Raw genomic sequence first — 26537 nt, 5'->3', positions numbered from 1 at the left:
ATAAGGAATATCTTTTGCCAATTATCAAGCCCTGTGCTAGCACCACAAAAATTTCATGAGAAAATAAGACCTGCTCACTTATGTGCTCCTACAAACTTAAAACCTGGAACAGTGCCCTCAGACACACTAAAAAACTCCAGTTGTGAAGGCCTAACATAGAAAGTGAAACTGGCCCCTGAGCCAACCTTTTCCCAAGGACATGTAGGACTCTGCTGAGCCAAAGGCATCAGCCTGGACTTGAGGGAACAAGTTCTTTGCCCAATTCTTTATGGCACTGAGACATTTGAAAGACAGACTCTCTCAAGACCTTGGAGGATAATGTGATCTATGTCCATGAGAAACTGAGCTACACCTAGGCAAAATGGGAATAAGGATTTGAAGGTCCATTAAATATGGGAGTTTTTAGGCACGCAGTACTTCACCTAGATGAATTTGCTTTTGTTGCTGCAAGGAGGTAGCACTTTGAAATGACTGCAACTGTTAAATAGATCTATGCATTGATCTGTTCTCATTTGGAACTAGTTTGTCCTCGATTACAGTGATTGGCACTCACAATTAGTAGGGCCTGCCCACCACCTTGTCTTTTAAATCTCAAAATTTTGTTCATAAATAATTTTGAGTATTCCTTACTTTTAGCCGGGTAGATCAAAGCTCCCTTAACCAAATTAGCTGTTTGATCCATTTGATGACAGTCTCTCAATAGCTTTCTGACTTCTATCTCTCAAGACAGAGCTCAGTGATTATCCAGACAGGCAAAGGCTGCAAACTCTCTACGAGTTACCATCCTTCATCAGGGGTATTATTGCAGCAGTTCCTGTGCCAGTGTGGTGATGGGCTGCTATGCTGGCCATCTTTTATTTATTAGCACATGCACAGCAAAAATAGGAAAATTAAAGGACATGACACAGATGAGATGTTGATATTCTGACCTTAAAAGAGAATTTCAATCCTTTGTTATCTTTCTTTTTTTAATATTAAATAAGCTACAGTATTATTTTTTACTTACAGAGGAGAAAACTGAGAGGTTATCTGCTCACAAAAGCATCAGAGATTCATTTTAGAAATGAGAACCCAACTCTGCAATCCTTCCTTATGTAAGCAAACCCTTCCTACTCTCACAGCCAGACATTTGGATTATCCACACAATGATGCATGAAATTAAGAGTTGCAGGATTGACCCCTAAACTGACAAATTTAGGAAGCAGTCAGGCTGTTCCATAGGAATGCATTTCCCCTACCATTTTTTGGTTATTATACTATCAAAAATATTACTGCCACCAGGGTTTGGCTTTTTTGATTAATTAATTTTAAGTTGATCAATTATTCATGAAGTGTTTTCCTCACATATTCAGTGGTATCAGGTTATGTGACTTGTCAGGCTGGCTGTGCAGGACTGTTCCTGTTACCACCAGATGAACAATAAAATAAAACATTCATAATTACCATCTGCATAAAATGTGGAGAGTATCTATTTCTTTCTAAGCACTTGGGAATACTGTCAAAACACATGTTCTAGATGACAAAACATGACAGTGGCATCCCAGTCAGCGGGTGGGCTTCTTTGATGCTTTATTATAACCACATTGCTAAGCTCTGCTTCATTACTCTGGATATTATGGAAAATGTAGGTACTTATACACACTGCCATTCCCACACAAGATTTCTGGATTATTTACTTACATGTGTCACAGCAAGTGTTGCCAATTTTTGAAATTCTGCCCTAAAATGACAAAAAAAAAAAAAGAACCGAAATTTTGTCACTTCTCTTCTGCTGAAATAAGATGTGTAAAGCAGGGTACTAGGCAAAAGAAAAAACCAAACACGTGAATATCTGTATTATACAAAATTATAAATCTACATTAATAATCTTCTCTTTATCAATTTTAAGGTTTTGAACTTGTGATGGTATTTGCTGGTAGCTAATTGGAAATAATTGGCTTTTAGCAAGTTCAACACCTGAAAATATTGTTCTCACCTTCTATTAGGAGCTTTCTAAAATAAAGACATTAAATATGAATAAATTCCTGGAAACCAGAAGGATAAAACCAGTAGCATTCAAGTCTCATATCTGTTTAAAAAATATCACACCTGTCAAGTAAGTTTTAAAAGCCAGAAAACTTTATGTTTCTTGTTTCATTGCTATCATCCAAAAAATAATTCTCAGAAATATATGTATGATGCAAATTATTGAAAATCCACAGTGAAAGGAAAAACAGAGAAATATTTACACTGCAGGGTGATGCCATTGTTGGGCTAAAACCCTGAGCTCACATGCTCCAAAGTCTGGAGGCTTTTTTTAATTAAAAACCCTAAAATTTTTATCTCCCAACTAGATGAAAACCACTAATTTTATAGCCCAAATAGTTCTGTTTGGGAGGGATAGGAGAAGGATAAATGCAGCTTGAGAAATTCTCGTTAAATAGTAAACTGTTTTTCACTGATTTTCCATTAAGATCATTTGAATATGATAATAACCCCAAGCCTGTAATATAATGCAGCACTTCTTTCTTAATCTTTGTTTATATAACAAAACTGTGTACCGTAATTTCACAAAGTGAGAAATGCCCTGCAGAAGCTTTATTTTTCCTGCATTATGCATAACAAATCCTCCATTTGTTTTCTGTGTATGAGCAGAGTGGTTTGACTACAAGCTTTATTACAGGCTCCCTGCTTCCTGCCATGCCCAAGAAAATGGGAACAGGTGGATATAAACACCTGTAAGATGTATAAAACCTGACAGAAGAGCAAAAGCAGGGCCCCATGTGCTACGTTCCCACCTAACTCCGCTCCTCAGTGTCTAATTAACATCAAATCACAAGAAAGATGGGTGGATACTTTGTGCAGGGCTAAACACTATCCTGCTAAACAACTGCAGTCCTGGAAGTTTGATCTTCCTACAGCAGGGTGAAAATTCCTTTCTCAAACCTCACATAATGGCAGAGGAAAAATATCTTGGCATTTCATATGCATATTTCTCTGTTTTTGTCATTGTCCACACAGTTTTGCTCTGGATCCTGAACTGAGAACATTGTTAGAAGCACTACTTGCAAACGTTTGGTATTTCAAATATTCAGCTTCACATTCATAACAGAATTACTGTAAGCAGTCAGTACAGACCCACAAAAAGCCAGCATACACTTTGAAACAGAGAAAACCTACATCTTTCTGAATTTCAGAGAAAGTTCAAATTCAGTTTAGCCAAGGCATTGGGAGAGGGTTGGGGTTTCCCACCCCAGCACACAGAAGGTACCATAAACGTGACAGAGTCCATTAGGAAACCTGGGAACAGGTCCCATTTCTCTACTTACTCCTTCAGCCAGGCATCTTCTGGGATCAAATGGAGGGCAGCCAGTGATTCTCCTTTCCCAGATAAATTCCCCTCTCTCATTTACTCTGCAGGAGTGACTGTCGCAGCCATCCTGAAGGGACGCATTTGCCTGGAAAGATTGAAGTGCTGTCAGCTTTACACAGAAACAACAGGGGACAGGAAGTTTTCAGGATATTCCTTGGCTGAAGTCTCAATTAAAGTACCATGGTGGTGACATTTATAAAACATGAAAATCTTTAGTAAGCAGCATTGTTTATCAAAAAGTTGTCATCTTCTGTTTAATTCCACAGCCATATTGATCACAGCTCTGCCCAGATTGCCAAAACCTGACCTTTTTCAGGTCTTAACAGGGAAGAAATTTCCATTAACTTAGGAAAAAAACTTCTCTAAGTGAGAGATTTGGGGGTCTGGCCTGTGAATTGTCTTTTAAAGAGACATATATACAATTATTTACCTTCTGGATGAGTTGGGAGCTTCTTTAAAAATACTTACGTAAAACCACCCCCACACAGAATCATTTAAGTTCAAATAAACCCTTAAGAACAAGTCCAGCCACTAACCTCACACTGCCAGTCAACTCCACCACTAAACCATGTCCCTAAGGGCCACATCTACACATTTTTAAAATCCTTCCAGGGCTGGTGATTCAACCACTGCCCTGGGCAGCCTGTGCCAAAGCTGGAACATCCTTCCAGTGAAGAAAAAATTTGCTATCCAATCTAAACCTCCCCTGGTGCCAATTGAGGCTGTTTTCTCTCATCCTGTTTAAGAACATATCATGCATTAAGGCCAGGCTGGATGGGGCTCTGAGCAACCTGGTCTAGTGGAAGGTGTTGGAACAAGATAATCTTTAACGTCCCTTCCAACCCAATCAATTCCATGATTCTATGCTGGAGAAGTTTTTCAAAATTCACATTTTCAACTTACCTATTTCACGTTTAAAATGAGGGGTTTAATTTCTTCTAAACACCTGTTGAGGTCATATTCCAGTTAAAGTTCCTTGATAACATTCATGAATATAGAATGCCCCTCTAGAATTTTGCACTGTGGTATGAAGTCTCCTTTACAAACATATTAACTTTCTTGATCAACCATTCTGAGATGAAGAAAGCACTAGTAATACCATGCTACCTAATCAAAAATGAAGCAAAATGTACTCCCCTAGGGTCTAACAGAAACTGATGATACATTTACATTTACTTATAAATAAAAGAAAGAGTGCCTAAAACTTACCTGAAGATATTGAGCCCTTCCATCTCTCAGCCTGATGCTACATGAAGTTGGCACACATTTTCCACAGCAAGAGCCAGGGATTTCCTGCCTTCTGTAATTCTAGAAGGTAAAGGACATTTTTCTGGGTTTATTTGGTTTTAAGCATGCATCCTGTATTTATTTTAAGAAGGTTTTTAAAAAAAAAAAAAATGAGATTCAGTGGACAAAACGATGGCCAGCAAAATGTTTCTCAGTAAAGCCAATGAATTCTATACAATGCAACATGGAAAAGTAGTTGGAAGTGCTGAAACTGGAGAGAAAAGGACAAGATATCTAGTGGCAGGGAAAAGGGAGAACAAGGCTAAGCTGGAAAATTTGGAGTGTGGAAAGAAAAATAAAATAGCTGATAATACAAGAGAGTAAAAGAGCATCAGAGAAGGTACAATATAATAAAAGGGAAAAGGAGAGAAAAAAGAAAAGGGGAATAATGGAGCCCCACAAACAGCACTGAAGGGAAAAACAGTGGCAGGAAAAAAAGCATGGGAGAATGAGCAGCACTAGGGGGGGAGGAAGAAAGGTATAGAGTGGATAATGGAAAGGAAAAAACCAAACCAAGCAGAAAGGAACTGAGCTAACACATGAAGTGTCCCACAGTAATGTCCCCAGCTGCTCCAGATAACCAACAGCTGCTTATGATGAGATGAACATTTTTAAGAAAACAAACACTTTCTGGTTCAAGTGAAGGCATGCATGTTATCCATATGTTTTTTATAGAAAGAGAATTTGGGGAGGGGGGGTTGCTATTAAATCATTGGGAGAAAACATAGTTCACTGTTATTTAGGGGAACTTACCCTACTTGCAAAAATATAAGCACCTAAGGCAGGTCATAAAATGACCATCCTGAGCAGAATATGCTGGAGTTGGCTGCACTTCAATTACCACTGCTTTTTACTTTCCCAACTGCAGCATCCTGGAGAAAGCAGGTGCTCCTGAGAGAATTGGTACTCTTAACCCATTTGTACTCTTAAATTTTATCCATTAGTAAGGAATTGCTTTTAATCTGGGTATACCATGAAGTCGAAGGCTTTGAGACAGGAAAGATCCTGTGAAGTGTGTGAATCCCACTGGCCTTAGGGGGATAAAGACATTCTGTATCTTATTTGATTTTTTTTTTCCCCCCTTAAGCTCCACAAATTCATTACAATGGCTAGGAAGGGACATATATCCCTAGACCTGCAACTTCCCTTGGGTAGCTGCACATCTCCCAAACACAAGTTCACAGTCCTTAATAAGCCCAACTGGAAATGGCCCTTTCTTCAGGGTTTTCTGTCTAGTCTGTACTTTCGGTCACGTGGGGAAAAGGAGCTGTTTGGGAAATGTGTGGGTGGTGAAAGAAGCAGGACAGGAATGTTTCCCCTTTTTTTTTTTTTTACCATGTATTATATTGATTCCTCTACCTTTAATTTCTACAGCTGGCTTCTTGCATTGAGCAGCAAGAATGGATGTTTGTGTATCTTTGTGTGGGAACACACATATGCACACATGTCTCCGGCCACAAATCCAGTCTGGTGTATCTCTTTGGGTTTTTTCCATAGATCTACCAGGTTATATTTTGTGGAAGTTATATTTTGAGAAGGATGCTCAGCACTGAGCTTGGCCATTTATTTTCCCATCAGAAGCCTATGTCTACAATCGAACCTTACTGGAGGGGTGATATTAGGGTCTAAAATTACAAAATGTATTCCAGGCTGTCGTTTTGGTCACAGGCTGCATCCACACCACCAAATAAAAGGCATCAAGGACAGTTTGATGCCCCAGTGGACAAATGGAACACGTATGAATTATCTGAGCTGCATTCTCCACATGAAACTGGCTGGCCTCAGGTTGTCCTAAACACTGACCTGTCCCTGGACATCACTTGGAAGTCACAATGTCATTTTTCTACTCTCAACAGGCCAGCTGGGACACTGTTGACAATTCTTCAAGAAAAAGGGTTGCAGGAAATCATTTGAGCCTGAAGTCTTGCTCTAGTTTTTTATTGGTAGAGATTACTCCCTACAGAAACTTAACTACATTTCCAGTCTTTTCCAGTTCTACTTCAGGATGGGAGATTGGACTCATCCAAAACTCTGCCCCTCTCTTTTCCAGGGACCCTATCAGTGTATGCCTCTCCTGGACATGAGCCAGGAATCCCACAGGATCATGTTAGAGATGTGGATTTTGGGTGCCACAGCCACCGCTTACACAGGCCCTGGGTTTGGTTGGGCTCATTGGGCTCCATCCATCATCCAGGGAAAGGATGAAGAAGAGGAAGAGGCATTTAAGCTTTTTTCTGTGAAACTTAGCTGCTGGTCTGTGCTCTTTGGACACGGGGAGATTAAAACAGCCTCTGCAACTCACTTAGGTCTCCTTCTACTCGAGGTGTTGGTGCTAAGAGTGAAAACTACACGACTGAGCAGAGCTAATCAGGCACTCCTGTCACACTGTTAGTCAGTGGAGTGAAAATGGGAGCTATATCCCTCTGGCTTTCTCAGTCAAAGTCATTCCTTGCAGGTGATAGCAGCAAAGCAGCAGCAAAGACTTCAAAAAACCAGTGGAACTGGTGGGGACAATCACCTCAAATCATCAAAGGCATGGGCTGAGAACTAAACAAAAGCTACTGAGCCCAGTTTTTAGACAACTTGGAAGGGTCATAGGAAAGGCCTGAAGCATGGATATTTGTCTGAGCTGCCAGTCCCTGGAGGGACAGATAACACTGTAGGAATGAGGACACAGCAGTTCCTGTTGCAAATGATTTGCCAAACCTTATATTGCCCTAAGTAATCTAAAATAAACAATAAAATGTGCCAGTGGAGCTGAGTAGCATGTAAAGTTATCTATCTTTAGATCAGATTTGGTGCATCTCATTTAATTCATGGAAAGAACACAGAGCCAAGACTTCTCAGAAGAACCTGAAGAAACGCCAAAGGCCCCAGAATTGTACCAAACATAAACTGGTGTGTGCAGTGAAGAATACAACTCTCATCAGACACACTCCTAAGCAGAACCGTCAGGCTGCTCACACTCACCGCTGGACAGGCCTGGCAGTTCAGTTTGGTGCATCTCAGAGTGTATTTCCGAGGTGCTGACTGGAAGCAGTCACACGTCGTGCACTGATCCACCATCAGGCGTCTCCCGTGCTGCAACATTGGAACGGGTTTGTCAGTCAGCGACCATCTCGCCAGCAAAACTCAAACCAACAAGAGACTTCAGGTTAAATCGCTTTCATTAAATCTTGCACTGTAATTCTTTGCTAGGGGAACAAGAAACCCATGTTTCCCAAGTTTCCAGAGACCCCAATTTTTTGCATCTGTGATTCCAGAACAAGCAGCATGGCATGAGGTTATTTTTCAAGAAAGGCCTTTAGAAGTCCTTAGTCTGAGAAATGGCATTGGCATCTCTTTGTTGCTTACAAATCTAGCAAGCAAGAAAGGGATCCTTGAAAGTCATGAGGAAGATTTTTTTTTATTCTATGTGGTTGCCAAGAGTTCATTTTTGGAGTGTAATGAATTGATTTGGCAACCAGTTTTTATTCTAGAGCCATCACAACCCACATACTATGGGCAGAAATTGTTTGTTTTTGTAACAACACTGCTTGGAATCTCTAAAGGCCTAAAAGCTTAAAATTGAGAAAAGACAAACAAAAAAATCCCAGAATTACTGATTGAAGAACTCTAGTTGTCCATAGTTATAAGCAAATCAGGCTGAGGACATTTAAAATTCCCTGAGCTCTTCCCCAGCACCCTGTTTTCTGGATGCCATCACCTTTTCAAAGCAAGCAAAAATGGCATTTAAAATGCAGAGCAAAAATGCCAAACCATTAAGTGGGAAATAAAAAGATGTGGAGTCAGTAATTGGTTACCCTACACGGAAAGGAATCTGAAAGACAAAGTCTTTCTTCCTCCCAAGTGCAAAGCCCTTCAATTTCAACCCCAAAATAACAAACCACAAAGGTTGAAGGAATAAAGTGGGATCAGCCTAGTCAAGATTTTCACAAAGAACTTCTAAAAGCTAATAAATAAGGTAAATAAATAAGGTAAATAGACAATTTTACAAGATTATGAAAGGTTTGAGTTGCGCTTTAGATATTAATGGAATGCCACCGTTGATTTCATTTGGAATGGCAATTTCCCATGGTACATACTGTGCATATCCTCAGATTCCTTTTTGAATTATTAAATGCTCGTGAAACAAACTGAGCAAAAACAAGAAGCTGGCCACAGTAACAGTGCAAAAGTAATGCATTTATGGGTAGTTTAGAGCCAATACTCTGAAGGACAAATGTTCTGAGAACAGAATTTTAGCTACATTCTCATTCTGTGCCCCAGGACAACAGAGATCCTCAGGCCTCTATAACCAGTAACAGTAATGACTCTCTCCTGAGGTCTAGAAAAAGGATCCACCACATAAAACATGATGAAAGAGGAAACACTGAGGGGGAGATCCCTGTCTTTGAACAACTCAGCTTGAGACCTGAACATGGGATTCTTCAGCTTCCCAGGTTTAACCTTTTGCAGAGAATATCATTATATGGAGGGTTAAAAAACCTCAGTGGATGCAGGCATGGGGATACACCCAAAATTTTGCTTTGGGAGAGGGAGGGAGTGCTGGTTTTGGCTGGGGTAGAGTTAATTTCCTTCCCAGTGGCTGGAATGGGGCTGTGGTTTGGACTTGTGCTGCACACAAGGATGATAATACAAGAGATGTTGTTATTGCAAAGGAGGAATTGCACAGAGCCAAGGCCTTTTCTGCTTTTCCTACTGCCAGGCTGCTGAGGAGACTGGGTGTGTGTGGGAGGCTGGGAAGAGACACAGCTGGGATCCCAACTGAACAAAGGGACATTCCAGACCTCATGGCATCATGATCAGAATATAAAGTGGGGAGAAGAAGGAGGAAGGGGGGATATTTGGAGTGATGGTGTTTGTCTTCCCAAGTCACCGTTCTGCTCGTCTGGGAAGGCTGAACACCTGCCCAACCATGGCAAGCAGTGAATGAATTCCTTGTTTTGCTTTGCTTGCGTGGCTTTTGCTTTCACTATTAAACTATCTTCATCCCAACCCAGGAGTTTTCTCGCTTTTACCCTTCCCATTCTCTCCTCCATCCTGCTGGTGAGGAGTGAGCAAGTGGCTGCCAGCTGGGGTTACACCACAACAGGTAGAGAGAAAATATCCTATGAAACTCCAGATTTCTTGTTTGATCTCAACACTGGAAAGCAGTCAGACACCAGAGCGACAGTTCTAGTGCAGATCAGTGGCATGGTTTATCAAAGAATGCCTCAGTAGCCCCAGGCTTTAACATCATAAAGAAAGGATCTACAAAGCCACGACTGTTATCACTGATATCCTCATGGTATCTTCTAATAGCTCTAACATTCCAATTAAGTACAAAATAAAGTTGAATTCATATGACGATCACTGTGACAGGCAGGAACATAGGGATTACTAGAGATGCGTTGAAACAAAATCTTCACACACAAGTGCCTTGAACTTTCGGGGGAAGGTCTTGCCCCATCCAAAATTTGCTTAGTGTGACAGAACTGAACAAAATAATGGATTGATACAGCTTTTCCCCTTTACATAACACACCTATCGTGTGCTTTCTTGGCTAGCTTGGAATGAAATGTCAACACCCACTAACCCAGTGCCACCAAAATAACCTGCATAAAGCCCAAATCTGCTCGGATCACCTTCAAAAATGCCACTCAGGAAAAGCCTGGGAAAACACGAGTGATGATGATAATCCTTTTGGTAAATACAGCCACCTGCTTGGAAGCTTGCAGTTAAAGCCCACAGCATTGTTAAGAACAGCAGAATGGATGCAATACACCAAATTACTGGAACATAATATGGGTAACCAGATACAAGACAAAAATGTAAAGGGATTAAGGACACAGTCCATTACCAGAAATGCAGTAAAAGACTCAAAACTTGGAACTATTCAGTGAAGGAGTTAATGCAGCAAAGTCTTCCCTTGATATAAGATGAAACTTGAAGCCTATTCTTAAAGGACCCAGTGTAAAGGGTTTGAAATTCAGGAAGCATAAACTTCTGTGGACACCACATCTTCCTTCCTAACCAGGACCCTGGAACAAGTCACTGAAGCAGAGAATAGTACAAGACAAAGCTGTAGTGATGCCAGGTGTTCAAAATCTTTCAGACCTACAACTATTTAACTTACAGTAAGTCATTAAATGAAGCTAGTTTAAGAAATTTTAGGATTTTTTTTCAATATTGCAGGAGCTGAGACATTTTATTTTGAAGTCTTCAAAACAGACACTTTTCATTTTGCCTTTGACTTGACATTTTGTTTCAAAATTTGCTTACGTTTCATTTTAAATTATTTGTAAATATTTTGAAATGGTTGAAGAGAGAAAAAATACTTTACTTGACAGATCAGGTGAACATTTTGTTGGAAGAGAAAAAAAATTAGTTGGTCATGGAAGAACAGCACACAATTGAAAAGAGCTTTGGTTTGCAATACAGAAAAAAAAAATACATATGGGATATATAATCCTCTGTAAGAGAAGGTGGCAGAAGCTGCTAATTACTGTCCTGCTTGACATTCCCTAGAAATATTGTCTTCATAGGATGCCACAACTAGTTTTGACAACATACTCTAGAGGAAACAAGTAGAGGGATCAAAGAGAAAGTAGATTATTCCAGAATTTATCACTTTTAAACCAGTGTCCTGACAAGAAAGGCAGAGTTTTTCCTTGGATTTAATTCTACAGGGAAGTCATACCTACATAGAATGATGGATGCTTGATGACATGGCTTTAGCTCTAACAAAGTGATAAACTTACGCCTTTGGACTCTGAAAAAAGTATCCAAACCACAAGAAATAGATGGAGAAAGGTTCACTCTGCCTCACCACTAAAATATAAAGGGATTTGAGTAAAGTTACCTTTAAATAAATGAAAAAGGAAGACACACGTTGACAAAGCACGAATGCGTAGGTTAAAGTAAGGTTAAATGACTAAAGAGAACCTGTTTCCCTGGGGGATGGTGAGAATATTTAGAGCTCTTTGACACCAGAGGTGCTGCCAGAATATGGATTTAGGGAAACAATGGACAATTGACAGAGCTCTCCAAAGATAAATTCGGCATAAATGAGATCAGATGCTTGACTCTCATCATTCCCACTGTCATGGGCTGGGTTAAACATGTCTTAATCTATCCATTAAATACACAGTTGAGAAAAAATTTCCTCACAGGGCATATCAGCAGGGATCTTGAAAGGGAAAAGAGGTCAAACAGGGAGGAAGCTCAGCTTTCCTGTTCCTGCTAATAGCCAAGGAGGGATACCTCTCCTTCCACACAGGTGGAGCAAGTCCCCATCCTTGTTTTAATCTGCCTTATCCTCTGAGCAGAATATGGGAAGGTTTTGCTTCCCCAAAGTGGGCAAGGATCGCTTGGGAGATTAACCCTCGCAGAGAGTTTCCTGTGTGTTTGGTAGTCTGCAAACCATTACGAAACACAGATTACCACAGTTTCTAAGCATGCTTTTCAAGCATCCTTCAAGATAGGGAAATATTGCTGTCCCCATTTTGCAGAGATGCTCATTGTCATATAGGAAGATCCTGGCAGAGTCAGGAGCTGGACATAGACGTGCTGAGCCCCCTGGCACTGCTTTTACTCCAAGGTCTCTCTTGCAGAGATTCTGTCTGGAAAAAAAGCTGCCCTGTATTCTGTGTGTGTGTATTCTGACAAGTGTGTGTCCTTCAAAAGCTCATTCATACATTTAGGTATCTTACCATCTCAGCAAATAAAAGGAATTTGTGTCTTACCCCAATAACAGTGCCATTCAAAGGACAACCATTCAGGGGTACTGAAAAAGAACGAAGTATTCCATTTAGCATTACCATCACAATGACAGTTCCAAGATTTAATCAACCACAGTGACGATTTTTTGACTTAGCACAGTTCCAGCTTGAAGAAATTTGTATCCAGTTTCACTGTAAAGAGGCATAACTGAGCCTCCTTACATTATACCTTGAAAGGCAACAATTTGTCAGAGCTATACTTGATGCTGCATAAAAATATCTCTAGCTAAGCTTTTTTTGAACAAATACATGGCAGAAGATAAACTTTCCCCTCCAGTTCAAGCCTCATACTCTCAGAAGATGCACTCAGATTTTCTGCAAGTTAGAGAGCATATATCCTCTCCTCCTCCCACTGCTCCCTCCTCACCCTGTGGTTGCACACATACTTGTCAACTAAACATCACTGTGAGTCTTCCCAGACTGAGGCCAACTACCCAAATCTTCTGATTTAGACGTCTGAGCCAAGACTATGTAAGGAGTCATAGAATCATAGGCTTGGGTTGGAAGGGGACCTTAAAGCCCATCCAGTTCCAATCCCACTGCCACGAGCAGGGACAACTTCCACTATCCCAGGTTGCTCAGAGCCCCATCCAACCTGGCCTTGAACACTTCCAGGGACGGGGCAGCCACAGCTTCTCTGGGCAACCTGTGCCAGGGCCTCAGCACCCTCACAGGGAAGAATTGCTTCCAAATATCACACCTAAACCTACTCTCTGTCAGTGTGAAGCCATTGCCCCTTGTCCTGTCACTCCAGGCCCTTGTGAATAGTCTCTCTTCATCTTTCCTGTGGGCTCCCTTAAGGCAATGGGAGGCAGAATCTCCCCCCTCTGCTTTTGCCCATGGGGCTTTGGATGCAGCAGCAAGTGCTTCTGTACTCAATGTCTAAATTACACAGGAGACCTTCAAAGTGGGGCTATGCTTCCATAACACACACTTTTAAAGTTATTGTTGAGAAACAGAAGATCACCCCATGAAACAATTCATGCTGGAGCGATGCTGTTTGTCATCCCCCAAACCTTACCACATCTGCAGGAAGGACAGCAGTCTATCACTTGGTCACAGCGCAGCTCAGTTCCCTCTGGACAGTCAGGCACATCCATTTGGATGCAAGAGACATTCTTTTGCTGCACAAAAACCTCATTGTTCACCCGGACACACTCGTTGACAATGCAGTGGTTCCAGGGGGATCGCCACTCCGTGCCAACCTGAGGAGCAGTTGTGAGAGGATTAAACACAGACAGCAGTATTTGTGCCCTTGGACAGAGGGAAGACCACCCCAGCCAGATGGTGGCTTGCCAAAAGCACATTTACTGCGTCAGGAACAGTGTCACTCAACAGCTCTCCACAAACCCTTATGGTGACAAGCCGTTTATAGAGCACACTGAGTTTGTAGAGAATAAGAATTACCAGAGTATCCTTCAAAAGGGACATGTCAGACAGCATGTGAAGAAGGAAAAGCACTCCTAACTGGAGTTAAATCTGCATTGATCCCATGGTGACTGGCTGCACTGCACTGTAGCTGAGCAGCTCCTCTTTCTGCTGCAGCCTGCTGCAAATCAGCTCTGCTAAGCCCAAAGGAGGCTCTGGCAATAGACTCTAGACCTGAAACACTTGCAAATGTAGAAAAGATGAGATCCTGTTGACAGTTCTCTTATTATCATCACCCACAGACCAGACAAAGTGGGAACTCCCACTGCTCTTTATGGGAACAGACATCACCACAGGCCAGGAGGAAGATGCTGCCACAGTTCAGTGGTGGGAGGAGCTGGTCACTGCTTTGCAGCCTTATTCCTTCACTATTACCACTCTGAATACACTTCAAGAACAGTGAAACTGAAGATCAGATCCCTAGCTGCAGTCAATTCAAACATCTTTGCTCAGAAAGTTAGTAAAAAGCCACTTTCTTCTAGTGGGTTAAACAGTTCTTCACTTATGACAGAAGAGTTGCAAGAGTAGTAGCAAAAAAAAGACTGCAAAGTGTAACTATTATTCTGTTAGGACCAAAAAAAAATCAGCAAGAGACAGTGGGACATTAAAATAGGCCTTCTGAAGGCTTGTTTGATGGAGCAGAGAAGAATATTGATCCACATTAAGAAATGTCCTTGTTAAAATCAGGAAAAAGGCAGGTTGCAAAATGACATTTTAACAAGGCTTTTTTTAAGACAGCAGCAGATTGCAATACAAATTAACTGGGATAATTTAAACAAATAGCCGATGGTCAGGGAGGCACTATACCCAATGAACATTCTTTCAAGCTACCATGGCTGAAATTAGTAATTGTACACAAAATATCTGGCCCAGAAAAGGGTGGGGAGGATTCATGTGTGAGAATTGACTGGGTAGGTCATGGGACACCCAAAACATTGTTTCTCAGTGCTGCTTGATATGTAAAAGAAATAGCTGATATCATCTTCACTTCCTTCCATGGAACACAAAGAATTCCAGGGGGCTTTTGCTAGGAGGGGAGGTGTCCATCCCACTGGAGCCTCACCTCATGCAAAGGAGGATCTTCATCACCCCGAGGCCAAAAGTTCTGCTCCTCACAGGCAGTTTTCTGGCACCTCCCACAGCACTCCCCTTCTGGCACAATATACTTGTAGCCCTGGAGGAGGAAAGAAAAGAAAAGAAAAGGACTGACTGATCCAGGAAGGGGAGGCATACGAGAACATCCATCTCAGGGTTTTCTTTTAGGATAAATGTTTAACATTAGCAAAGTTTTATGCAAAGGAGAGTTTGAAAAAGGACAGATATAATTATGAGGGTTTTTTTAATAATTAAAAAAAATATTTTTATATCTATACTAGTATTTTACAAAGGCAAATTAAAAATTGCTCTTGTGGCAGCTTAGAGGTTAATCAGCACTCACAACTGCCCTTCCAGTTCCAGAGAATTCAAGGGTAGGATTCAGTCTGAGCACATTCAGACACCTGACTGCCCTGTGTTTAAGCAGAGGGAGGATGCAGGTTGCTCGGACATGTAATCCAGCGACTGGGTTTTAACTGATCATTTCATCTTTTCATAGAATCATTTAGGTAAAAAAAAACCATTAAGACCATCAAGCTGAACCATTAACCCAGCACTGCCAAGTCCAACACAGTTTAAGCCAACAGTTTACCAGCAACAGGCACTTAAAAAAACTTCTACAAATTAAGATAACAAAATTAAACTACTATGCAACACTAGAGATTATGTATCTTATCAAAGTTTAACACTCAATTATGGAAAATGAAATAAGCGGCATGAAAATGGAACAGTACGCCCTCTGTTACTAAAGAAAAATCTTATAAATCCAGCAAAACAGGTCAAAAAAACCCCCCAAAATCCCAAGCCACAGAAACAACAGGAATCCCAATTCTCACTTTTAATACATATTAATCTCCTGAAGCAAGCAGCCAAATACTGAAACAGTGAAATATATAAGTGCAAGAAAGCAAAAAGCTTTAATCTAATTAGAAATAAAATATTCTATATATAATAGCTAGGCAGTCTCCAAGGGGCAAAACATAACTCTGATCTCAGTACAGAGCTGAAGGAAAGATGTTCTGTCACAGATAATATTGTTCACGTGAAAAATGCCAGTAAAAATAAGCATAATTTTATTTTGGTCAAACTGAATTACTGAGGGATTCCCAACTGCTCCATCCCTTCAAGAACTGTCCCTGCTTTGCAATACAAAGCACATTAGCAAACCTTGATAATCAGTGGACTTGGATATGGAAGTTTAGTTCATATAATGTCATAAAATATGATGCCAGACCTTGACCCAGCTCTGTGAGAAAAGTTGTGCTGTTGAGTATTTGGTTTTACATTACTTTTATCTGCTAAATACATGTCTGAAGCATCTGACATGTCAGATACAACTTTTTGTGTGGCAAACTCAAGAGAAGTAAAAATCCATGAGCTGTTTGTGCCCAGGAAAAAGCAAAACCGAGCTGGAGGACCCAAATATCACTAAGTTAGTGTGAACACAGACATCTAAAGTGCAAAGAGGTCTTACAGAACAGACTCCAGGGGTGATTTGCACCCTTAACATACTGACAAAGATCACAGAATCACACCAAGGCCTGGGTTGGAAGGGACCTGAGAGATCATCCCATTCCCACCCCCTGCCACAGGCAGGGACACCTTCCACCAGAGCAGGGTGCTCAGAGCAGCAGGTGCAATTCCTGCAGGGATCATCTGCTTGTTTTCTCAGAACTTTGTAAAGACAAAAGAGGACAGAAGTATCCACAGGACTCTGACACGCGACAAGGCAAATCCACATGTGGTTTGCAAGTGGGAAGTCAATATTTGCTGCTCAGCTCCTCACAGAACTGAGGGGTTGGTTCATTTAAATGAAACATCCACTTTTATCCATAGCATTTCTTAACACTCTAAAGCTACAGATACGATTTGAGTTGAGTTTTGCCATGCTAAGGACAACAGTAGCACATTCCATTCATCAGCATGAAGAAGCTGATACATGTTGTGGGCTTTTTAGGGATTTTTTTCCTCTTCTTGTGTAGCCAGATTAAAAAAAACCCTCCAAGCTGTTTTCACAGAAGTCATATGACACTGTCAAGAAAGATACTGCACAACTTTAACAGCTGGCAATGAAATTAATAACCAGGAGCAGCAGAGAGTCTAAATATCATCCTAGTAATGATGCACGATTAAAGTATGTATTTGACATCAATACAACTTTCAATGCCATCTAATCTGAACTGAAAAATAAGTTTAAGGTCAATTCAAGCTGGATGACAGCACTGCTGATGTCCTTGATATGTATATCCACTGAATCAGGAATAAGCAAAGGAAAAAAATCTGAGCTATCCAAGTAGTCCAACAGTTAGAGTTTTGGTTGTCCAACCTTGATAACCGTTAAAGGAGGAAAAGAAAGGACAAAGTCACAAAAAGAACTTGCATCATTTCCACCAAGTCTTGTCATGTGTTTTTAACCAGATTTTTTTGATGATGCAATGTCAAGGAACTGTAGCTCTGCATTAATGAGATTTTATTGGAATAACAAATTATTGATAAATTATTGCTGTGAGCTGAAACACAGCCAGATACTTTAGATCTAATATTTCATAAAAATTGCCATAATAGGGACAAGTCTTTTCTACACAGGGAAACTGAGGATTCTCTTGCAAAAGTTAAAAACTCTCACATCTACTCACATGCTTTTTACTGCATTTGGCATACTCAAACTTTCTCAGCAAACTCTGCACTTGCTTTGTTGGTTTTTTCCTAATGGATTGGGGTTTTTTCATTGGTTCTAGAGAATGATGCAATATTTAAGATCCAAGAGGATCACTGAGTGCAACTCCCAGCCCTGCACAGACACCCCAACAATCCCAGCCTGTGCATCCCTGAGAGCGTTGTCCAAATGCTCCTGGAGCTCTGGCAGCCTTGGGGCCGTTCTGCACTTGCTTTGTTGGTTTTTTCCTAATGGATTGGGGTTTTTTCATTGGTTCTAGAGAATGATGCAATATTTAAGATCCAAGAGGATCACTGAGTGCAACTCCCAGCCCTGCACAGACACCCCAACAATCCCAGCCTGTGCATCCCTGAGAGCGTTGTCCAAATGCTCCTGGAGCTCTGGCAGCCTTGGGGCCGTGCCCATTCCCTGGGGAGCCTGTTCAGTGCCTGATTACCCTCTGGGGGAAGAGCCTTTTCCTGATATCTGACGTAAGTCACATTCCTCTACCAACTCTTTGTACCAATTTTCTGTCTATTCCTGTTTGACCATCTGAATCAATATAACAAAGTGGCTCACGCTTCCTTTGCAGACTTCCAAAAGTAAACCACGGGGTTTTATAGGATGTAGCAGATGTCTGAGCACAATAAAGGCCCCAGCATGAGGTGTTATTACTGCTACAATGGGCAGAGATGAGGAACAGACAGAGCTGAAATGGGAACTTCAGAAAGTGAACTTGAGCTAGAACAGACATTGGCAATTGAACTTCAGACATCATGAACATTTATTGAGCAAGTGGTGTAAATGACAGACACTTCAGGATGCAGTTTTTCTTTCATCAAAATGTGACATGAATTTGTCACTGATTTTCTTGGCAGCAGGATGCAATCCTAACCAATAATCCTAAAATAAAGTCAATAATGCTCAGGCTAATTCTCTTAGATTCTGCTCCCAAGATAATCCATTGTTACAAGACTTATTTTTCTATTTTTCTCTGGTTTCTCTCCAAACAAGGAGGCTTAAAAGGGATCATTGCAGGTCCCCACCAGGGCTCTGCTGGTTATTGCACTGGTTTAAGTGTTACTCACCCGAGAGCAGAACGTGTCACATTCTTTGTCACGACACTCCGTCATCTGAAGTCCTGTAACATCATCCCTCACACCGGTGCAAGAGCATTCCCTGCACCCATCTTCCCAGGTTGTCCCAACAGGATAGACTATGTTGTTGTGCACACACACCTATTAAATGCAATAATTAATACATTAAAGAGCACACTGCTGCTGTCAGGGCAAACTGCCAGCTCCAAAAGGCTGCATTTTAGGGTGTGAAACCAACCATAAACTTTCTGGAATATTTTGAACCCCTTAGAAATGCTACTGGTCTTAAAATTTTGGTCATTCTGTTGAGGAAAGGAAAAGTAAGTGTGAGAAAAGCTATTGTTTTATACAGAATAAATGGGAGAGTTTTATCTGCAGTCAGTGGAGTTGCCCAGGGACTGACTCAGTTTGCCTGTAAGAACAATGTGACACAATATTTAGGGATAATAAGCAGTGAGTCCTGCAGAGGGAGCCTTGCATGCAAAACTTTTTCCAGCTAAACCATCTGATCTGAAGAGATCCTGCTTGGAGCTTTCATCCTCTTGTATCCTCAAGCCATCACAGCTACCCCAAAAGCAGAGCCATCCCTTATATTGAACTTCCTATTAGTAAATTTTACAGCTTGGTATTAATGAGAGAACATAATTTAATTTTATAGATAGAGCAAGCAAGTCCCAGAGACATAAAATGAATTATGCAAGGTCGTGAACTCCTTAGAAATGGACAATAAAAGGTAGATCTCCTGAGCTGCAAGACAACATAACCCTATATAAAGGTTTAATGAAAAAGTTAAATTGCCTTGCAACCTCTCCTCTAAGCAACTTTATCTTAAAGGTTAACAAAATATAACAACTTAATAAAAGGTTGGCAAAATAAGAAAAATATGCCCTCGTGAAGCTTGAGCAGAGTCAGGTATTAATTTGGCAAAAACTTAAAAGTGGCAATATAGGTCTTAAAAGATACAACACCTTCTCAGGCAGAGACAAAGGTAATCAATGAGCACAAAGAATTTTAGGTCTAAGGTGTACCAAATGTCAATAAATTTAGTATGGGATTGGAAGAATATACAGTAACTGTAGTGGCTCCAAAGTATGTGTCTCTGTTATCTGAAAACAAATTAAAAATTACCTCTGAAATTCCTGAGGTTTGAGACACCTTTAAGTTTGAAATGCTTTTTGTTTATATCATCTCAAAGTTACAAAAAATGGACTGGTTATGTCAGAATACACTACTGTAATAAAAAAAGCAACAGCATGAAGTAATAGAGTGTTTCTTTCAGGTACTTGCAAACCAAAAACGCCCTGGCATCATTTTCCAGCAGTCTCATTGGGGGTTTATTATCCTTTTATCAAAATGTAAAATAAATTTGTCACTGATTTTCTGGCAGCAGGATGCGATCCTAAAACAATAACCCTAAAATAAAGTCAATAATGCTCAGACGAATGCTCTTAGATTCTGTTCCCAAGATAATTCATTGCTACAACACTTATTTTTCTGCTTTTCTCTGTTTCTCTCTAAACAAGCAGGTTGCCTGCTTTCTCTGGTGCTGCCACTCCATGTGGAAAAAGACACTCTCATCCATGGAAAAGACATTTCACTTCCCTTACCCGGTCTGGAACGCAGGTGGTTGACACACAGCCACAGTCATTGGTGAGAGACTGGGAGAGATACCCCAGAGGGCAGCTCACTGTGGAGTTCCTACAGCTGCAGGTACACTCATATTTATCACAGCACTCGGTCTTGACAATGGTCAGCGTCCGATGCGACGGGCAGGAGAGCCTTGGGAAAGAGCTGCACATTTCCCTGTTGCAGGCTGGCAGGAGAAGGTGGGCACCGTGTCAGGCTCATGGATTTTCAGAGAGCTGCCAGTGAACAGGACAGTTCTCTGGCAGCAAGGCATTAATCACTACCTCAAACTGTTATAAATCTCCTTAAAGCCTGAAGAGTAATGCAGATATAAAAGGCTCGGGTTCAGGAACTCAGCAAAGTTCCTGCCTTGCCAAAAAAATTCTTGTCTCATACACAAACAAGAAGATTTATAAAATAAGCACCAGGGTCAGAGAACACATGTCCAAGAGTAAAGTGTTTCTCTTGTCCTTAATTTGAAAGTGTACTCAAAGTGCCAACAATACACTTATGCCAAGTCTGGGAAATCATTACATGTCCATTGGTGCCAAAATTAAACCTTTCAGAAGGGGAAAAATAATGCCTAAAGGAAGTTGTCAGTGCTGCTCAAATGCAGCGTTCCAGTGTCACTCCCTGCTAGGAAAAATGATCTTACCACATGTGTAATTTGGTCTGCATTCTCCGGGGTTGGTCAGGGCAAGCTGCAGACCAAACTCGCAGACAGGGGCAGGAGGCAAATCACAGGAAACCAGGTCACACACTGAGAACAGAAAATCAGAGAGTGGGTAAAACCATGCCTAGTCAGTCCTCAAGAAAAGACACACACACAAATGCACATCCCCATTAAACTCACACTCAATTGCTGTTTTAAAATATGAAGTACATTAGAGTTCAACAGGTCACAGTTTGTTTTCAAAATAGCTTAGAGAAAAGTTCAAGCTCGGGTTATGGGGATTAAGGTTCTAATGTTATATTTAATGGGCAAATATAGACCATGCAAAAATAAATGCTTGAGGAAAAAAAATCATTCTAATGTCATCTAGACAAAAACAAATTGCTCCATTCCCTTCCTTATCTATTACAGAAAGAGGGACGAAGTTGTAAGTGAATGAAGACTCATATCCTTAAGAGCTGTTTGTTTTCCACACAGATGATTGTACAATCACTCAGTGATATCAAAAATGCAGCACTGAATTAAACATTTTTTTTTAAAAGGGACTGTATACCTTAGAAATATCTGGTAAAAGTACAGACCAAGAAGATTCCAAGAATTTATGAGAACCTACCACACTCATACTCAGGGCAGCACTGGCCAGGGCCCCTGCGCAGACGAGCAACTTCACATGGACCACACTGGACAGCTAGAGAAAACATCCATAAAACAAGTTTGGATAAGAACTAGGAAACCAGGAACCAAAACATCAATTCAAGTGCAATCACAGAGCTAAATGAATTTACGTTGGACAGTTGGGCAGGGTCGGACCGTGCAGTTTATCTTCTTGTTATCGAGACACGTGCAGATCTTGCAGGGCTCACTGTCAGGAATCCATGTTTCCATGTGCTGCATGGAAAAAACCCCAACAGAGTGTGAGAAAGAAATCCAATGTTCTGGTCACTGGTATGTTGGGATGGAAGGATGGGAGGGGGTGAGGGTGAGTAACATTAAGCTGGAAAATCAGAAGATTTATGAAGATTCATCTATGAAGGGTTGGTTACTCTGCTACCAGTAAGAAACTAAGGAGACACATAATTCTGAAATGACTGTAGTGTGCCAATTTAGCAAAAGATGTAAAAAATGTGTGAATGGGATGAGGAATTACTATTGTTTTAAGTGTGAAAAATGCTCAGATATAAATGCAATTGCAGGCTATTGTGAGTAACAGTGGACTGGTGCAACTACATACCATGATTGCGTGTTCAGTAGTAACAAGGGAAACAGCATTATTTTGGGAAATACAGAGAAGTGTCTGCTTTCCCAAATTAGTAGGACTTCAACACACAGAAATACATAGTGCATATTTTTACATTAAGAATATTTGGAGTGTCATCACTTGACTCTCCAGTGGACTGAAGACTGGGAAAGCACTCTAGCAACTCTAAAACTGAAACCATCACTGTGGTGACTACCTGGGGGTAATGAGCACATTCAGAAACCACCAGTAAAGAGAATAATTTTTCAATAACTGCTCCTTCCCACGAGAGAGGAAATCATTGATATTAAAGCTGCAGTTGCCCACACAAAGCTATGCACCTTTAACACCCATGTGAATAGGGAGGCAAGAGTAGAAAGATGCATTGTCAGACATTTTAATTTGCACAACGAATCCAGTTCTGGGGGAGAATGTGTAGAGTAGGTCAGGATGCTGTCATCTGGAAAACTCTGGAGCATGGTTTAAAACTAACAGTCTGCTGAGCCCTTTAGAGATAAGAAGAAAAAAAAATGACAAATCTAAGCATACTGCACCTAAACTCAGGGATAGTTACACGTTTTAAGCCAGTCTGTGTGAGTGTCGGGACTGAGAATCCCATAAGCCCAAACACAATCTAGGGTAGAAAAGAACAGAGGAACAAACACCAGGGGAAAAGAAGGAAGTTAAGGAAATCCTGACCCAAGTGCCTGGTGTATTGCTCACAAAGCTAAGTCTGGAGTGATGGAGAAGCAAAATGGCTGTGTGAGCTGATCCTCCCCTGTCCTCCACCTCCCCAAAAATCTCATTAAGAATCCAAAGCCCACAAAATACTCCAATTAAAGTCCTTTCTCCTTCAAATCCTGTAACAAAAATGGGGATTGAAGAGGATTGGCTGATGAAGGTGCAAACTCCAAGAGTTGAGTAGCTGGGGGTGAAGAGGAACCACCTCTGTTACTTGGAACAGGGGACACGAGGAAGAGTTTGGAAGAGGGGACACACTCACTGCATGATGCTGGAATCAACAGTGCCTTTCACTGCAGTCTGGTACCCAGCACCCATAGCTTTTCCCAGTCCCATACTGCCACAGAGAGGGCTGCCTTAACTGAGCAAAGTGGATTTCCAGTAAAACTAAAAGGATGAATTTCATCGAAGGAATAATTGTCCTCAAAAAAAAATTATATATATATATATACATATATATATAGACAAATACCACTTGACATAAGGTTGACTTGGTCTCATTGTTCCCCACCAACCACTGGAAATATTTTATACATGAGTTGGAAAGGACCCAGAAGGATCTTCCAGTCCAGTTCCTGGCCCTGCACAGACACCCCAACAATCCCATCCTGTGCATCCCTGAGAGCGGTGTCCAAATGCTCCTGGAGCTCTGGCAGCCTTGGGGCCGTGCCCATTCCCCGGGGAGCCTGTTCAGTGCCCCAGCACCCTCTGGGGGAAGAACCTTTTCCTGATATCCAACCTAACCCTCCCCTGACACAGCTCCAGCTCTTCCCTTCGGTCCTTTCCCTGGTCACAGGGAGAAGAGTTTGATGCCTGTCCCTCCACGGCCCCTCATGAGGATTTCAGTGAGCTTTGCAAAGACAATACAACACAAGTAAAGGATGCAGATTTATGACTAAATTGTCATTGCTCATAAAAGTCTGCTGAATGGAGATGTTTATCTTGGTAAATATTCACTTATGCCATCATTCCTCCTCTCTTTCCTCTAGACCTCCCTCCACATGGAATTGTCATGCCTTGCCAGGTCTGTACAGTCCCAGCTGTGATCTTTATATCCAGTCCCAGCCAATTTCACACTAGGGGAGCTAAATGGGGCTAGCAGCCATCAGAGTAGGAGGAACTGAGCTAGAAAATAAAGTATCCAAAGGGAAAACAGATTTACTTGCAAAGGTGTGAACTCCAACCAGTGCCAGAGGTTCCTGTGCATGTAGTTACCTGATGGTGTGTGCCATCCTCACTGACACACTGAGTGCAGACTTCTTCACTAACACAGCTGTCACCAAAAACCACCTTTCCCTCTGGGCAGAAGCAGCCTTCTGTGGGATAATCCTTGCAGACACTGACTTTGGTATTATTCTCGCAGCTCTTCACGCAGGCTGTGCGGCAGTGGTCGTATGTCAGATATGGGGCACATTTCATTGCTGAGGAAGACAGAGAAGAAAACATCACCTTTTTCTAAAGAGATCTAAAGAAATGCAGATCAATCTTTCCACTCAAGCTTTCTTTAGAATTCTTTCAATTTTAGAAAGCCATCATCCAATGGATGGATCTGGTCCCTTGCAGCACAAATCTTGTTTCCAACACTGGGCTACAGACACAAGAATTTAGAACCTTATGTCTATGGTAACAGTGCATGGTTAAGAGATAGCCCAGACTAAAGCATTAAAGAAAGATTTTTTTTTTTTTTTTTTTTTAAACTTGATAGGTTGCAGTGTTCCCATACAACTAAAGAAAGCTAACAAACAGAACATTTTGGTGCTTCAAAACTGAACCTTCTGGATTTCTGCATCTTTTTAACTGAATTGCCTTATTAACAGAATTAACTGAATCAAGGCAAATTGCATAGCCCTGTAAGCCAACAGAAATTTTTTACTGATGTGTTCACAAACCCTAGGATATTTTCTCTAAAAGCAAACACAAAATTAGGGCTACAGCTATTCAAAAAAACTAGGGACACAGCTTCCATACTGTGCGTTCCCTTAACTCTATTTTTCTCTACAGCTTCAATTAGAAAAAGTGTTTCTTATTTCCCAGTCTGTGACTGCTGTGAGGTTTGTAAAACTTTCTTTCAGTCCCCTGACAAAAAACATTGAAAGAAAACCTGAGCTCCCAAACAAACAAGAAAACATTCATCAGCTCAACTGTCTGCACACACCCTTCTAGCAGCCAAGAGAGACAGAAAGGAAATGTCTTTAATATTAACCCTTTCCATGTTAAAGCCAATTATTTCATAGAACCATAAAATGGCTTGGCCTGGAAGGGACCTTAAAGAGCATCTCGTTCTACCTCCCTGCCCTGGGGAGAGCCACCTTCCACTATCCCAGGTTGTCCAGAGCCCCATCCAACCTGGCCCTGAACACTGCCAGGGATGGGGCAGCCACAGCTTCTCTGGGCAACCTGTGCCAGGGCCTCAGCACCCTCACAGGAAACAGTTTCTTCCTCATATCCCATCTAAACCTGCTCTCTGTCAGTGTGAAGCCATTGCCCCTTGTCCTGTCACTCCAGGCCCTTGCCAAGAGTCTCTCTCCATCTTTCCAGTAGCCTCTTCAGGCACTGGAAGGCCACAATGAGGTCACCCCAAAGCCTTCTCTTTTCCAGGCTGAATATATCTGAATTACAGAAAGTATATTCACCCCCCCAGGAAGAGCAATCAGGAAGGATTTGACTGCTTGGAATGTCCCAATAGGGCATGACAAAACCCCAAATAAAAATCTACAGAAATGACAGGGATTCAGTGGATTAGGAGGGAAGCAGGTAACCCAGAACTGTGCCACTGCTATTAAACATGTGAGGGTAGAGTGATTTAAGCCATGCTGTCTATTTAGTCATTAATGTAACTTGGATAAATCAAATGTTGACAATTTAAATTTTTGGCAATTGCACACAGGCACCTGCTGGAAGAAAGATGATGATGTTATTGTTAGGACACTTAAGACTTTTATGCAATTAGTGTTAAAATGAGCAACTCTTTGCCTATTCTTGCACAGGCTGTGTAATCAGATAGGAATCTGAAAACTGCATAGAGTTATTAAGGTAATATGCTGACATCCAGCTTTGGACATTACAATTTGCAAAGTCTGACTGAGGCACTGACTTTGGAAAATGGCTGGCAATGTTCTCCCTCTGCTTTTCAGGACTATACTCCAAACAGACTGTGTTCAATAACCTATGATCCTGGAAAGATTTTCCAAACATCAACTGGAGGGTCAGGCCAAATTCACATTGACATTCTTAACTTCCTACCCATCATTCCTTCAGTCTGAGTTTAAAACACGAAAAAAAGCCTTTGTTTTACACATTTTTTTTTGGTATCATGCCTTTAGGATGCTGGTTCTCCAGTTCTGAAATGAAAAGTATCCAGAGAAAGAAAGCAAAGCAACAAGAAACAACTCAACTACAGAGGCAGGATGTGAGAAAACCAACTGGGACATCAAGACACTCTGTGAGGAGGTAGCTGGTAAAGAAAATGCCTACACACACCCACATCTAAGGCACTTGACTAAACCAGAACACTAAGGGAATATCTGAATGGCTGCTACCATCACTGCAGAAAGGCTAACAGGAGAAGGTGTAGAATAAGCC

General features: G+C 41.3%; 1 protein-coding gene across 1 annotated transcript in view; it reads right to left on the bottom strand.

Moving 5' to 3' along the window:
• VWF (von Willebrand factor) overlaps positions 1–26537 on the bottom strand; it is a 123851-nt gene that overhangs the window by 3473 nt on the left and 93841 nt on the right. Inside the window, exons 38-50 of the mRNA XM_008638545.2 lie at positions 24171–24376; positions 21763–21865; positions 21591–21665; positions 20960–21064; positions 20286–20491; positions 18670–18819; positions 14894–15004; positions 13424–13607; positions 12367–12407; positions 7610–7720; positions 4562–4660; positions 3309–3437; positions 1681–1720 (exon numbers count right to left, since the gene is read on the bottom strand). Coding sequence (XP_008636767.1) covers positions 1681–1720; positions 3309–3437; positions 4562–4660; positions 7610–7720; positions 12367–12407; positions 13424–13607; positions 14894–15004; positions 18670–18819; positions 20286–20491; positions 20960–21064; positions 21591–21665; positions 21763–21865; positions 24171–24376 — 1560 coding nt within the window. The remainder of the gene's footprint in view (positions 1–1680; positions 1721–3308; positions 3438–4561; positions 4661–7609; positions 7721–12366; positions 12408–13423; positions 13608–14893; positions 15005–18669; positions 18820–20285; positions 20492–20959; positions 21065–21590; positions 21666–21762; positions 21866–24170; positions 24377–26537) is intronic.

Source organism: Corvus brachyrhynchos, unplaced genomic scaffold (genome assembly GCF_000691975.1).
Source record: "Corvus brachyrhynchos isolate BGI_N302 unplaced genomic scaffold, ASM69197v1 scaffold317, whole genome shotgun sequence".
In the NCBI taxonomy this organism is placed as follows: Eukaryota; Metazoa; Chordata; class Aves; order Passeriformes; family Corvidae; genus Corvus; species Corvus brachyrhynchos.
Note: the sequence above shows the minus strand (reverse complement) of the source record. Positions and strands in the feature narration are given on the sequence as shown.